This window comes from Rattus rattus, chromosome 17, assembly GCF_011064425.1.
Source record: "Rattus rattus isolate New Zealand chromosome 17, Rrattus_CSIRO_v1, whole genome shotgun sequence".
Lineage (NCBI taxonomy): Eukaryota > Metazoa > Chordata > Mammalia > Rodentia > Muridae > Rattus > Rattus rattus.
In genome coordinates, this window is record NC_046170.1 from 42,984,871 (window position 1) to 43,000,103 (window position 15,233).

The 15,233-nt window shown below is 49.5% G+C and overlaps 1 protein-coding gene across 6 annotated transcripts in view; it reads left to right on the forward strand.

Moving 5' to 3' along the window:
• Positions 1 to 15,233, forward strand: part of Tcf25 (transcription factor 25) — a 31,498-nt gene that overhangs the window by 3,149 nt on the left and 13,116 nt on the right. For 5 of the 6 annotated variants that reach the window (XM_032887394.1, XM_032887395.1, XM_032887397.1 and 2 more), the window contains exons 2-8: positions 4,611 to 4,775; positions 5,782 to 5,856; positions 6,569 to 6,687; positions 7,758 to 7,823; positions 12,141 to 12,223; positions 13,915 to 14,045; positions 14,938 to 15,037. In XM_032887394.1, the coding sequence (XP_032743285.1) occupies positions 4,611 to 4,775; positions 5,782 to 5,856; positions 6,569 to 6,687; positions 7,758 to 7,823; positions 12,141 to 12,223; positions 13,915 to 14,045; positions 14,938 to 15,037 (739 nt within the window). The remainder of the gene's footprint in view (positions 1 to 4,610; positions 4,776 to 5,781; positions 5,857 to 6,568; positions 6,688 to 7,757; positions 7,824 to 12,140; positions 12,224 to 13,914; positions 14,046 to 14,937; positions 15,038 to 15,233) is intronic. The other variant, XM_032887396.1, reaches the window with a different exon arrangement.

The window sequence follows — 15,233 nt, forward strand, 5'->3', positions numbered from 1 at the left end:
AGGTATGACCCCAGGTGTGTCTGCTCTTAGCATCTGCACTGACTGGTTCTGTGTGTCAACTTGACCCAAGCTGGAGTTATCACAGAGAAAGGAGCCTCAGCTGAGGAAATGCCTCCATGAGACCCAGCTGTAAGGCATTTTCTCAATTAGTGATCAAGGAGGGAGGGCCCAGCCACAATGAGTGGTGTCATCCCTGGGCTGGTGGTCCTGGGTTCTATAAGAAAGCAAGCTGAGGGCTGAGAGATGGCTCAGTGGTTAAGAGCACTGACTGCTCTTCCAGAGGTCCTGAGTTCAAATCCCAGCAACCACATGGTGGCTCACAACCACCTGTAATGGGATCCAATGCCCTCTTCTGGTGTGTCTGAAGACAGCTACAGTGGACTCATATACAAAATAAATAAATAAATCTTTAAAAAAAAGAAAGAAAGAAAGAAAGAAAGAAAGCTGAGCAAGCCAGGGGAAGCAAGCCAGTAAGTAACATCCCTCCATGGCCTCTGCATCAGCTCCTGCCTCCTGACCTGCTTGAGTTCCAGTCCTGACTTCCTTTGGTAATGAACAGCAATGTGGAAGTGTGAGCTGAATAAACCCTTTCCTCCCCAACCTGCTTCTTGGTCGTGATGCTTGTGCAGGATTAGAAACCCTGACTAAGACAGCATCCACCTAGATTTACAGCCAACCCCGTTCACCTTCCCCTTCCCCTGGCAGCTCCCAGCAGCCGCACTGCTGCTCTCCTGTGTGTGCCAATCGTCTCCCACTGCTAGACACAGAGGCTTGCTGCTCGCTGATGTGTCGCCGCCCCTCAGGACAGTGTCTGGCGCCCAGGATGCACGTTTACCTGTGCTGATTTTAATTTTAAAAAAAATTAGTACTCAGGCAGTGGTGGTGCACACCTTTAATCCCAGAGGCGGGAAGATCTCTCTTAGTTCAAGGCCACTGTGGCTGGTCTACAGAGAGAGTTCTAGCACAGCCAGGGCTACACAGAAAAACCCTGTTTCAAAATAAAATAAAACTTGCCTTATCCTGTACAAGGGTGTGGAGTCAGAGCCGCCTGTCCTGGCTGTCCCAGGACACTGAATGAAAGTGTGGGGGATGTTCCTGCTAATTCATGGGGCCATATGAAGACCACGCCTCCCAGCTAGGTTTAATTTTCAAACACACACACACACACACACAGAGGAAATATGGGGCTGGAGAAATGGCTCAGCCTGTAGCATGTGCTGGGCATGTGATCAGCACTCAACAATGTCGATGTGTGCAGTTGGAAACCGAGGGGACTGAAGAGCTCTGGAGACACGTGACCACAAGCGGTTTGTTTGATACTTAGGGGCTGATGAGGGAGGAAGCGGATAAAGATGGCCTAGGGCCACGCCTGACTGCATTAGAACTCGACTGGACCATTTCAGTCAGAAGACTTTAAAAGTCCGTCTATTGCTAGACGTGACAGCTTACACCTTGGACCCTGCACTAAGGAGGATTCCTGAGTTAAAGGACATCTCGGCCTACATATCAAGTTCTAGGCCAACCAGGGTGACATACTGAGACCCTGTCTCAAAAAAAAAAAAAATCAACTTATTGAAGTTATATAATAAAGCACATGGAGTAGGAATTTGACATTCCCAACTGTGCAAACTGTCCGTGCCTTCCACATCTGGCATATGCTCACTCAGGCCTGGCGCCTTGCGCAGAATATACCTTTGAGATTCATTCAGTTCCGAGGGTTTATTGTTTGTTCTGTCGAACTGCTGAATAGTAAGTAATATATTGTGTTCGTTTTGCAGGGGTGGGGGTTGAACCCAGGGTCTCAGGAAGGCCTTACTTTCCTGTTTGTTTACGTGACATGGTCTCCTGGGCATGGTGGCACACACAGGGGTAGGCAGATCTCTGTGAGTTGAGGCTAAACTAGTCTACATGGTACGGTCTAGGACAGCCAGGGCTACATGCAGAGATGCTCTCTCCAAGAAAACCAAAATAAAAACATATTTATACTATATATAGACTGATATATATAATACATATAGTATATAGAAATATATGCTAATGTAAATATATAAGAATATGAAATATTCATGGAAGTATAATATAAAGTAAGTACATATAAAATATATAAATAAATAAATGTATTTAATAATGTAATAAAATACATACTTTACATAAATATATAAGTAATAAAAATATATTAGTAATAGAAATATATATCATATCTATATCATAAATTTATATGTATGTTTGTTATAATATAAATTTATATATAGTAATTTGAATAGATTACTAATATATTTATAATATATAATATTTACAATATATATTTGTATTACTTGTATATTTTAAAAAATTGATTCAGAGTTGGGTGTGGTGGCACATGGAGGCTAATGTAGGAGGATTGATGTGAGTTCAAGGCCAGCCTTGAGTATGTAGTTATATTGTCATAATTAATTAATTAATTAATTAATTGGATGGTCTGAGGAGATGGCTCAATGGTTAAGAGCACTGACTGGGGCTGGAGAGATGGCTCAGAGGTTAAGAGGACTGACTGCTCTTCCAGAGGTCCAGAGTTCAATTCCCAGCAACCACATGGTGGCTCACAACCATCTGTAATGGGATCTGATGCCCTCTCCTGGTGTGTCTGAAGACAGCTACAGTGTACTCATGCATAAAAATAATTTTTTTTTCTTTTTTTCGGAGTTGGGGACTGAACCCGGGGTCTACCACTCTACCACTGAGCGCTCTACCACTGAGCTAAATCCCCAACCCTATAAATAATTTTTTAACAACAACAAAAAAAAAGTTGGAGCTGGGAGTGGTGACACTTGCCTTTAATCCCAGCAGAGCCAGAAGCAGATGGATCTCTGGGTTTGAGGCCAGCCTGATCTACAGAGATAGCTCCAGGACAGCCAGAGCTGCACAGAGAAACCCAGTCTCAACAAAACCCAAACTAACCGAGAGTTAACCAGCACTTTTGCACACCGCAGTGGTTTTATTGTACAAGAACAGTGTGTAAAGCAGTCCCTCACCTCATCCAAACCTGCATGAGCAGGATTCTCCCAGCTGCAGAGTATGGGGGACATCACACGACTGCCCTTCTGACATTCGTTCCAACTGTAGGGGTGCTCGGGGCCACCTTCCAAGCACAGTAATTTGTGAGAAATACAAAATTTACTTTGTTCTTAGAGATTACACCAGGGAACATTTACAGAGTAAAGTCCCAGAGCCGTGCCTGCACTGTTGTGTACAGGTGACCTCTCACTGTGACACTTCTCACGCATTGACAATGTGTGTAGGGCATTCCCAGCCTTGTGTCCGTGTTGAGGTTTTTGTTTTGTTTTTGGCCCCAGGGGTTACAGGTTGAGCTTTGTACACAGTGTGTTGGTGGAGTTCACTAAAAGGGGCTTTAATAACAACTCCCATGGCTGCCCTGGATCTGCAGTACTTCAGGAGGTTGAGTTACTGCCTTTGGATGCCCACCTTAGATCTTGTTGCTGTCATCTGACTTGGCCTCACGACCCCTGTATATGCTCTGGTCTGTGGGGATCGAAGCCCCAGTAGAGAATACATTGCTTTGGGAAATTATCAGAGCCTTAGATTTAACTACTCGGAGGCCAGAGCGAAGGCCAGGCCTCCATTTGGATAGGAGGGTAGTGACGGGTGTGTTATTTATTTTTTTAATGATTAGTTTTGTGTGTGTGGATTTGCTTTGTCTGCATAGACATGTGCCTGGCGCCTGGGAGGGCTTGAAGAGCACACTTGATCCCTTAGAAGGAGCTGTACATAAGGAGCTTAGAAGGAGTCTAAGGCCCTGGGACTCAAACCCAGGTCTGCAGGAGCACCCTCCCCTCCACCCTGGAGGGGCTATCCTTAGCAAGGCTTGCACAGTGAGAACTACTGTGAGGAAAGAGCGAGTGTGTTAGCGTTCTATTTGCAAGAGTTTTTCAGAATGAAAGAGGGAAAATCTGTGATGTTTCCAGTCTCGGTCACTTCTGCCCTTATGCCCGGATACATAATCGCTCTTCACAATGAAGAGTTCTGCTGGCTTCTGCCGATGCAGAAAGTAAATTCGCTTTACAGGAGTCCTTTACAGGAATCGTGGTACCTTGTCGGGAAGTCTAAACAATTGAAAATAGTTTATCGAAGCTGGAGTTGGCTCTGTAGTCAAGAGCATTGGGCGCTCATCCAGAGAACACAGGTTTGATTCCCATCACCCACATGGCAGCCTGCAGCTCTCCCATTCCTGGGTTATGACACCCTCCTCAGGTCTCTGGGCACCAGACACATACATGGGACACAAACGTGTATGCAGGCAGGACACCTATACACATAAAGACAAATTAAAGTTGCCCTGTGGTACTCAATAAACGGGATTCTGCCTGTCATGCCTAAAGGTGACGCACAGCCTCAGTCACTGACTCAGCCAGAGCTCATCACAGGCTCAGAAGTGCTCTAGTGCTGCCTGGGTCAGCTGCTGCCCTCCACCACCTCATTCGGAGCCTTTCACGGTCCTCTCTGTTGTCAGCTGGACGGAGTCTCTCTGCGCTGCACTGTGGGACTCTGCAGTTTCCCTGTGCGCCGCACTGTGGGCTCAGTTCCTTTCATCTCCTTCTCATCCTTTTTTCCAGATAAACATTGAGGACCTTGAGGATGACCTTGTGGTAAATGGGGAGAGGTCTGACTGTACCCTGCCAGACTCTGCGTCATCAGGGAACAAAGGAAGGGCTAAACATGGAAACCCAGAGAACAAGCAGGATGGAGATGCTGCAGCCAAAGCAGGGTCCTCGGAACAGGTACAGAGGATCGGTCACGTGGCGATGGGGAACTGTAAGGCACACCAGAGGGATCCCCAAGATGCTGGCCACACACACACTGTGCTACCAGTTTCCTGACCTCTTCTGAGTTTGAGTTCATCAATGTTTGGTTGCCCTGAAGAACCTGGATGGGTTTCTTTAGGAATCTGCAGACCAGGTAGCTCAGGATGCCCTACAGAGTGTCCTCCTGCCTCTTTGGGGAGTGCCTGGACCAGATGAAAACTTGCAGTCTGGTGGCACTCAAGTGCTCACAGGACTTGGCTACAGGAGGCCCTGTGGGAGAGCAGAGGCCTCATAGGAGCCATCCTGGCCCAGTGAGTCCCATCTTCAGGGTCTGTAGAGTGCAGGTTGCCGAAATGAAGACAGAATGCCAGTGCCCAGGTAGCTGGGTGGTCCTGTGCGCCATCTACTGTAGGCTGTGGGAAGTCCTATAGGGAGGACTCCCGAAGCACATAAGGAGGGGTAGACATTGAGGGAGGGCCATGGTAGGTGTCTCTTACTACTGAGAGTGTAGGAGGAATGGGGACTGCCACAGGGGGGATTGGGGTTGCTTACATTTGTATCTGTATATTTTATTTATTTGTTTATTTATTTACTTTGCGCTTTTGAGACAGAGTTTCTCTGTGTAGCCTTGGCTATCCAAGAACTTGCTGCTCTGTAGACCCGGATGGCCTCAAACTCAGATCACTTGCCTCTGCCGGGATTAAAGGCATGCACCACCACTGCCCAGATTAAATTTTTATTGTTATTTTTTGTTGATTTTTTTTTTTTTTTTTTTTTTTTAAATTCAGGTCTCACTGTGTAACCCTCACTACCCTGGAGATCTCTATGTAGACCAGGCTGACCTCAAACTCAGAGAGATCTGCCTCTGTCCGCCTCCTGAGTGCTGGGATTAAAGGCGTGCGCCACCAGGCCTGGCTGCTGGGTAGTTCTTAATGTTTATGATTTTATTTCTTTCCATTGATTAAAATGTCTCTTCCATTAGTCTAATGCAAGTGGCAAACTCCGAAAGAAGAAAAAGAAGCAGAAAAATAAGAAAAGCTGCACAGGAGAATCCTCGGTATGTCGTCACACGGCCTGGTTCCTCAGCCTGAGCCTCGCTGTTCCCTGCCGCCCCCTCAGGCTGGCCCTGAGAGAAGGTTTCCATATAAGAGCTCTCTGATAGCTTCCCACAGAGGTGTAGCTCAGAGGTCAGGCGAACGGAGGGGAGGACCACTTAGAGATCCTGTGTCTGGCTTGCCCCCTTGCCCCTGGTGTCAGACCCCACTCCAGGTTTGGAGTGTAGTGTTCCTTGTCTCATCCTGATGACTGAACTTGGCAGTGAGTGTAGAAGCCATGGCGGGCGGACCTGCCGTCATCAGGTGGTGCAGTCCTCTTGCTACCTCATGCCCCATGTCTTACTGTCAGTTCTGGAAAAAAAAAGTCATAGCTTTGTTTCTGCCAGTGAGGGGTCATGACTCAGTTTACCAAGGAAGCAAGCTCCTCCAGAAGACACCGTGTGGTGTTCGGCCTGGGCTTTGCAGGCCTCTGTCTGTGATTCCGGCTCTTCTGGGTTTCTCCAGAGAAACATGTCTCCTTTCTGAATGTGTGTGCAGCGTATGATAATGTCCTTCAGGAAGTGAGTCAGTGTAATCATTCTTTTTCAAAATCAATCATTCTGTCACTGGTGGTATAACACTGACAGTAAAGGCAGAGCCAGGCGCGGTGGTACACGCCTAGAATCCAGGCAGTGAAGGCCAACGCAGTGACTGACGAGCTCTTCTGGCTTTTAGGAGAATGGACTAGAAGACATTGATCGCATCTTAGAGAGGATTGAAGACAGCAGTGGGTTCAGCCACCCAGGCCCCCCTCCACTGAGCTCCAGGAAGCACGTCCTGTATGTGGAGCACAGGTACAGCCCTACCCTCACTCCACGAGAGGAAAACAGTATTTAAAGAAAGGCAGACCAGGCTGTTGTGGTGCACACCATTAATCCTGGCACTCAGGAGACAGAGGCAGGCAGATCTCTGTGAGTTCGAGGTCAGCTTGGTCTACAGAGTGAGTTCCAGGACAGCCAGGGATATACAGAGAAACCCCTGTCTTAGAAAACAGACAAAAGCAGAAGAAAGTTTGCTGTCTCTTTTTAGTCATGTCTAGTGGCAAACACCTGCAACCCTCAGCCTCAGCACTTGTGAAGCAGAGACAGGAGAGTTGAGAGTTCAGGGCCAGCCTGGGCTGCATAAGAGAAACTCAAGAAAGAAAGAAACGCACTGTTTGGAAAGTGGTAAGGTGTGGAGATGCAGCGCAGGGGTAGCAGGCAGAAGACCCTGGATCCCATCTCCTGTACAGCAGCTTCACACTCAGTGCCTTAAAACACAAGCTGTGTAGAGCTGGGCGTGGGCTTTTTTTTTTTTTTTTTTGGTTTGGTTTTTTTTCGGAGCTGGGGACCAACCCAGGGCCTTGTGCTTCCTAGGCAAGCGCTCTACCACTGAGCTAAATCCCCAACCCCTGGGCGTGGGCTTTACACCTGTAATCCAGCACTCAGTGGACGCAGGCACCAGTTCAAGGTCAGCCTGGGCTACAGAGTGAGACATTCCTCCTCAAAACAAACAAATAAGCTCATTATCAAACATCTAAGACATGAGGAGGAGGAAGGACTCCTCCGTGTTTCAGAGGACTTCTTGACTTGGATTCCTGAACTGTAGAGCCCCATTGCACATTTGGGTGAGTACCCATCTGTGGTCTTCCATACACTCAGTAAAGTGTAGTTCCTGCCACAGCTGTTTCCAGCTTCTTGAAAATGGGTCTCAGTGCTCAGAGCTGACAGGGACCGCTGCTTCCCTCCTCAGCCTTCTAAGCACTGAGATGACAGGCAGGTACCACCGCTCCAGCCGAGCCCCCTGCTAGGTTTATGTGGCTTTATAAAAATGCCAAGTTATTATAAAAGAACTTAATTCTTCTTTCTAAACTCTTTTCTCTCAGACACTTGAATCCAGACACCGAACTGAAGAGATATTTTGGTGCTCGAGCGGTCCTGGGCGAGCAAAGGTGAGGTTCCGCTCAGTTAGTGTTCTTCAAGTTCTGTCTGTCTTTCTCACACTCTAGACGGAAGAGTGTGTTGAGGGAAACCAAGGCAGAAAGTTTGCCATGGGTTCTTCATAGGGGGAAAATATTTACACCCATGGTGAACAGATAGGACTCTTAGCAATAGGTCCGAAACGATCAGAGAAAAGGCTTGTGCAGCCATCACGACTCCCGGAGCTGGCTCTGTCCTCCTCACCTTCCTCTCTAGGATGTACTCGTATTTGCAGAGATGCCGAAGACATTGTGGTCGCTGACTTAATAGTTGTTAGTGTCGGTGTCATGCCACAGGGATGGCGGTGCAGCCTGCCTCAGGAATGCGTGCGTGCGTGTGTGTGCTCTGCTTCTCTGTCAGAATGCCTAGGAAGCCTTATCTTTGTTTGACTGTTTATGACAGGGTCGTCTCTGACCCAGGACTTGAATTCTCTGTCCTTCTACCTCAGCCTCTCAAGTGTTATGGTTAGAAGCTTATGCTATCAAGTCTAGCTTAGTACTGTCCTTTAAAAAAGGTATTATTCATCAGTTATTATAATCATTTGTTCTGATAAAATATATAAAAATAGAGTGCTTCATGAATGCAGTCCTAAAGTGGCTGCCTGTCTGAAAATGGACATGCATTACCTGCACAAGCCAGAGGGGGCGTCAGGTCTTCTGGATTTGTGCTTACACAGTTTGGAGCACTCTGGGTTGTGGGAACCAAGCCAGGCCTTCTGTGAAGGCAGCAAGCGCTCTAACAGCTGAGTCCTTTTCCAGCCCCTAGCATTGTCTTTTTAAGTTTTGTGAGGGTTTTTCTTGATTGTAAACAAGTGCTTCTTGTTAAGAAATGTAATCAGTTTAGTCATTTGACCTTGGACTCTCGCTCTGTCACCACACCCCAAGTTATTTTTAGTAATTGATTATAGCTTGCAGGGCACATGCCAGTCTTTGCTTTATGTGACCATGAGAGAATCCTACTGGCTCTGTAACATCCTGTCTTGCACATCTGGTTTTCGGTGTTGGCATTCTGTGTGCTGTGACATGCCAGGGTTGGTCATTTAGCCCAGGTGCTGGCTTATGTGCAGCCCTAGGCTGTCATCTCTGTGCACCCTGCACACATCCCGTGACGCTGAGACCTGCCTGCTGCTGAGCTGCCCTCAGAGGGGTTGTGTGCTTAGACTCGCACTCCGACAGGGTCAGTCTCTTCTCTTCCCGTAGCAGACACGAGGGGATTTGGGTTTTTTGATGTCATCGCAACTCCTGTCTTTTAGCCTATGACTTAAGTCCACTGGCTTTTCATTCAGTGTTAGCTGCTACTTTCCTTGTGTTTCCTGTGAGGTTTCGTTTGTTTGGGCTTTTTTGTTCTGTATTTTTGAGATAAATCTCACCATGTAGTCTGTCTTTGTCAGAGTTCCTATTCCTACACAAACATCATGACTGAGAAGCAAGTTGGGGAGGAAAGGGTTTATTCAGCTTACACTTCCACATTGCTGTTCATCACCAAAGGAAGTCAGGACTGGAACTCACACAGGTCAGGAAGCAGGAGCTGATGCAGAGGCCATGGAGGGATGTTACTTACTGGCTTGCTTCCCCTGGCTTGCTCAGCTTGCTCTCTTATAGAACCCAGGACCACCAGCCCAGGGACGGCACCACCCACGATGGGCTGGGTCCTCTCCCCTTGATCACTAATTGAGAAAATGCCTTACAGCTGGGTCTCATGGAAGCATTTCCTCAAGGGAGGCTCCTTTCTCTGTGACAACTCCAGCTGTGTCAAGGTGACACACAAAACTAAATGGTACATAGTCCTACTTGGCCTGGAGCACCAGACTAGCCTGAAACTCAGAATCCACCTGCCTCTGTTCCCCAGGTGTTGGGATTAAAGGTGTGTGCCACCATGCCTGGCTTACCTGTTTGTTTCTTGCTTTATTTTTTTTTTTTTTTCTTTTTTTTCCGAGCTGGGGACCGAACCCAGGGCCTTGCGCTTGCTAGGCAAGCGCTCTACCACTGAGCTAAATCCCCAACCCCTGTGCTTTATATTTTTAATGATGAATTTTTTTAACTCATGCTTCTTCTGGGAACACTGATGAAAACGACTTATATTTCAGATGTTCCCTCTGGGGCTGGGTCCTGGGCTCATTTGGTAGAGCCTGGCCTGTTATGCGTGAAGTCCTAGGTTTGATCCTCAACACCGTGTCACCCAGGCGGTAACTGTGCTGCAGCGCCTGGGAGGAGGAGGCAGGAGGACCAGGAGTTCAAGGCCATCCTCAGCTGCGTAGTGAATTTGAAGCTAGCCGGATTCCATGAGCCCCATCAGTCAGTCATTCACTTTTACAGTCCTCTGTTGTACTGCCCTGGGCCAGTTTCTGTTGTCTTATATTATTTCCTGTCCTTGTATTGGTGACAAAGTCTCTGAGAAAAGGAACTTGAGGGAGGGTTTGGTTTGGCTCGCAGTTTGAGGGGTACCTGCATCATGCTGGGAAAGGCATGGAAGCAGGATATGAGGCAGCAGGCCACACTGTGTCCATCAGGAGGCAGAGAGAGAGACAGCCAGACAGCCCAGCCCAGCCCAGCCCAGCCCAGCCCAGCCCAGCCCAGCCCAGCCCAGCCCAGCCCAGCCCAGCCCAGCGGCTCTCTCCTTCCTCACTGTTTGTTGAGCCCAGCATCCCGCCCATACGATGGTGCTGCTCACATTCAGGGTCAGTCTTTAGTTTCTTTTAAAGATGTATTTATTTATTATATATGAGTGCACTGTCCCTGTCTTCAGACACCAGGAGAGAGCATCAGATCCCATTACAGATGGTTGTGAGCCACCATGTGGTTGCTGGGATTTGAACTCAGGACCTCTGGGAGAGCATTCAGTGCTCTTAACCTCTGAGCCATCTCTCCAGCCCAGGGTCAGTCTTTCTGTTAGTGCCCCACAGACGTACCGAGATGCGTCTTAGTAATTATAAGTATTGTCAAACTGACAGCGAGGGACAGTTTACCCTCCTCCCCACCTGTCCACAGCCGTGCTTTGTCTGTCTGCCATTTTATTACAGTTTATATGTCCTGTTTCTGTAAATTAGTTACTGACATAATTAATAATTACACTTCTTTCATCCTATGTAGTGCTGCGGTTAGACCCCCAGATTACAGAGTCTGAATGCATACTGAGCGTCCCCCAGGCCCTGTCTGAACAGCTGCATTTCTCACCAGGACCGCGGCTCCTTTACCTTTATAGCATTTTACTTTGAATTCTATTTCTTTCTTTAAAACTAAGTTGGGCCTGAGCTGCCAACTTCAGGTGAAAGGTTCACTGCAGGACGGGGCGGGATGGCCTGGGACCTGGGGCAGATCTCTTGTCACCTCCCACCAGGAACTCTGCGTGAGTTAGCTGCCTGCCTCATTTCCTCAGAGTTGACTGTTTGTCTAACGCACTTGTGGTTTTTTCTGCAGCTGTTTCCTTTTTGAAGCTTTTCTGTCTTGTTCCTGAAAGTACAACTTGTTACTCATTTCTGCATAGCTCAAATGATCAAGGAAGCCTAGAGAGTGTCACGGGTTCACAGGTCAACCTTAAGAAAGAAGGCTCCTCCCTCCTCCGCCGTCACCGTCTGACCTGACACGGGAAGGTGGGGAGGGCTTGGCTCCTGTGATCCATGCAGTATCTGTGTAGGGAGCCTGCCCTTCCTCTCCTGCACAGCCTGGTGTCCTTCCAGAGCACCAGTGCCTCTATGTTCCTCACCCTTGCCATGGCTTCCTCTCCAAACTCTCCTGTGTTAGTTCATCTGCCACACGTTCGCCTCATCTCAGCACTACGCGGAGTCCAGGTCTGCTTCTGTTGAGGTGATGCCCTAGAGGAGCGCGTCACAGCTCACTCCTGTCCACAGCGCAGCAACCTGGCTTCTTCCTTGTGTTAGGCTACCACTTTTCGGGTTTCCTTATTGATGCTCCCACCTTTTTACTCAAGGCGTGGTCGTACTGTGTAGCCTCGGCTGTCTAGAGAACTGTGTGTGTAAACCCGGCCAGCCTCAGGCTAGAGATCCACCTGCTTCTGCCTCCCTCACGCCTGGGCCCTCTGACTTTTTATTGGACTGCTTGGACTTTCTCTTTTGTTTTGTTTTTGCTGAGGAGGAGCCTCATGTGTGCTGGACAAGCTAATGCTGGGTTCCGTCTGCCCTCGTCTTACCCACTAGGCACCCATTCACTTCCCTTCCTTTCCTTCCCTGCCTGCGGTTTGACTTTCACAGTTCCCGTGGGCACCAGGTAGACAGACCAGCCTGGGCCCTGTCTACCATGGAGAATGACACTGTGCTGTTCTGTTCTACCCAGACCTCGGCAGAGACAGCGCGTGTATCCCAAGTGTACATGGCTGACGACCCCTAAGAGCACCTGGCCCCGATACAGCAAACCAGGTAAGGCCCTGCTGTGTTAGGCAGTGGCTTAGATCCCGAACTAACGTTCTCAGTTCTCCTGGGCGCAGTTTATTTTAACTTGTTATGGTTTTATATTTCATAGAAAGCTAGCAAGTGTGTGTATTTAAAGAAAGGGCAGCAGTATGGAGAGGGGCAAGAGAGCATGACGTAAACATCCTTGGCTGTGTGGCATGGCTGTGTCCATTATCTTGATTTTCAGACATAAAAGCCCCTCACAGGGCGAAGGCAGGGAAATGCATATTGGTGTGTGACTGCGCTGGTGACAGCGCTATGGTGGGCCTGCCCCTCCCAACACTGCTGCCTCTTCTCTGCCTGGGACCCTGTGTAGGAGCTCTGGGCCTGTACACTGGTGCCTAACAGAACACCTGTGCACCGGTGCAGACAGGCTTATTGACCATGGGGTCGTGCCAGACCCTGGCCTTAGGTAGAACCACTTTAGGACAGGAACTTAGAATTACTGGCCTGTACACCCAGCATTGTACATAAGGAACAGCGAACAAGAGTCATCAGCCAGAATCACCTGCTGGACCTGGTGCAGAGCTCACTCTGGTGCAGAGCTCACTCTGGTGCAGCTCACTCTGGTGCAGAGCTCACTCTGGTGCAGTGCTCACTCTGCAGAGCTCACTCTGGTGCAGAGCTCACTCTGGTGCAGAGCTCACTCTGGTGCAGAGCTCACTCTGGTGCAGTGCTCACTCTGGTGCAGAGCTCACTCTGGTGCAGAGCTCACTCTGGTGCAGTGCTCACTCTGCAGTGCTCACTCTGGTGCAGAGCTCACTCTGGTGCAGAGCTCACTCTGGTGCAGAGCTCACTCTGGTGCAGAGCTCACTCTGGTGCAGTGCTCACTCTGGTGCAGTGCTCACTCTGGTGCAGAGCTCACTCTGGTGCAGAGCTCACTCTGGTGCAGAGCTCACTCTGGTGCAGTGCTCACTCTGGTGCAGAGCTCACTCTGGTGCAGTGCTCACTCTGGTGTAGTGCTCACTCTGGTGCAGTGCTCACTCTGGTGCAGAGCTCACTCTGGTGCAGTGCTCACTCTGGTGCAGAGCTCACTCTGGTGCAGAGCTCACTCTGGTGCAGAGCTCACTCTGGTGCAGTGCTCACTCTGCAGTGCTCACTCTGGTGCAGTGCTCACTCTGGTGCAGAGCTCACTCTGGTGCAGTGCTCACTCTGGTGCAGAGCTCACTCTGGTGCAGTGCTCACTCTGGTGCAGTGCTCACTCTGGTGCAGTGCTCACTCTGGTGCAGAGCTCACTCTGGTGCAGAGCTCACTCTGGTGCAGTGCTCACTCTGGTGCAGAGCTCACTCTGGTGCAGAGCTTACTGTACAGACACTGGATGCTTGTCCCAAAACCCTGGGCGTGTCACCCACGCTGTAGTCCCTGGTATTGCTCCAGCCAGCCACAGTGATGTGCACGTTTCCCTTCTGTGTATACTCAGGTGGGTCTGAGGAGCAAATGAGACAAGCTCTAGGGCTTGGTGCAGCTCACAGTCTGAGCAGGCCTGGGCACTCTGTGGGAGCTCTTGGCAGATGTTAGCTTATAACCTGGTGGGAGGATGGCCCCAGAACTGGCCAGCCTGTATCTGTGTCAGGAACAACAGGAGCGTTGTTCTAGGTCTGTGGAGTCCTGCAAGGCACCACAGCCTGCACTCCCTGAGCAGTATTCCTTCCTTGCAGGTCTGTCAATGCGGCTGCTGGAGTCCAAGAAAGGCCTTTCTTTCTTTGCATTTGAGCACAGTGAAGAATACCAACAAGCACAGCACAAGTTCCTGGTGGCTGTGGAGTCCATGGAGCCAAACAACATCGTGGTGTGTAACCCTGTGGCTTCTGATGGGGGGTCAGGCAGTGTGCTGTGCCTGGTCCGGGTTCCTCTGTGATTGGGGAGTTATGTCTGAGGCACAGCTGCTTCCCCCAAGTGTGGAGGATCCCTGTGTGCAGCACAGTCGGACCGTGTGTTCAGAGGGAGTGTGCTTGGGACTACTGGTCTAGCCTGCCCTCCTCAGAGGAAAGCCTTCTGGGGACCGTGTACAGGGCACTGTGGGATCTTTCCCAGTGCCTTTGCCTTGGGTGTTAGAGCACGGGGGATGCTTGGTCCCTTCTCCCAGGCAGCCCGTCCCTCTGTGATGAGCAGTCTGTTCTGTCTGTCCATCCTTGGGCCACAGTTAAGTTTGCAGTCACTGAGGACAAAGAGAAGCTCATCCTTTGCACCTTTGTGTACCTGACCCCTGAATGCTGTCATATTTCTTAGGAGAGAAGAGAAATTCTGGTTTCCATGGCTTTTGACTGGGTCATAGAGAGCTAATTAGGCCAGTTTCTGAGTTCTCACCTTGAACTAGATCAGTGGTTCACCTGAGCCACAACACCACATACTTTGAGTTAAAAGTGAGTCATGAGTCAGGCATGTTGGTGCACGCCTTTAATCCCAGGCCTTGGGAGGCAGCGGCCTGTGGATCTCTGAATTAGAGGCCAGCCTGGCCTACATAGTGACTTCCAGGTCAGCCAGGGATACATAGTGAAGCCCATGTCTCAGTAAACAAACAAACAAATACAATTAAAAACAAAAACAAACTGACTTTCCGTTTGACCATCTTCTCCAGCACGGGGCACGGCCTGCGCCCTTTGTAGCATGTTTCATGGGGATTTCTTTAGGGCTGTGTGCTACCTGCAGCCTCTCTCTAGGGCTGTCTTCTGTCCCAACAGGCTCTGCTCCAGACAAGCCCCTATCATGTCGACTCACTTCTTCAGCTCAGTGACGCCTGCCGCTTTCAGGAGGATCAGGAGATGGCTCGAGACCTGATCGGTGAGCCAGCCTACCTGCACCTGCTGCCCTGCCCCTGGAGAAAGAGTTGGTGCCGTAGGCTTCACTGGTGTAGCGCGTACAGCTCACTGTGTACTGTATGCAGCCATCACCACCATCTGCGTCAGTTTTAAAGCAGGCCCCGTTCTTTAGTCCCGGGAACTGCTTCTGTGTTCTGGCTATGGTTGTGCTTGAAGGG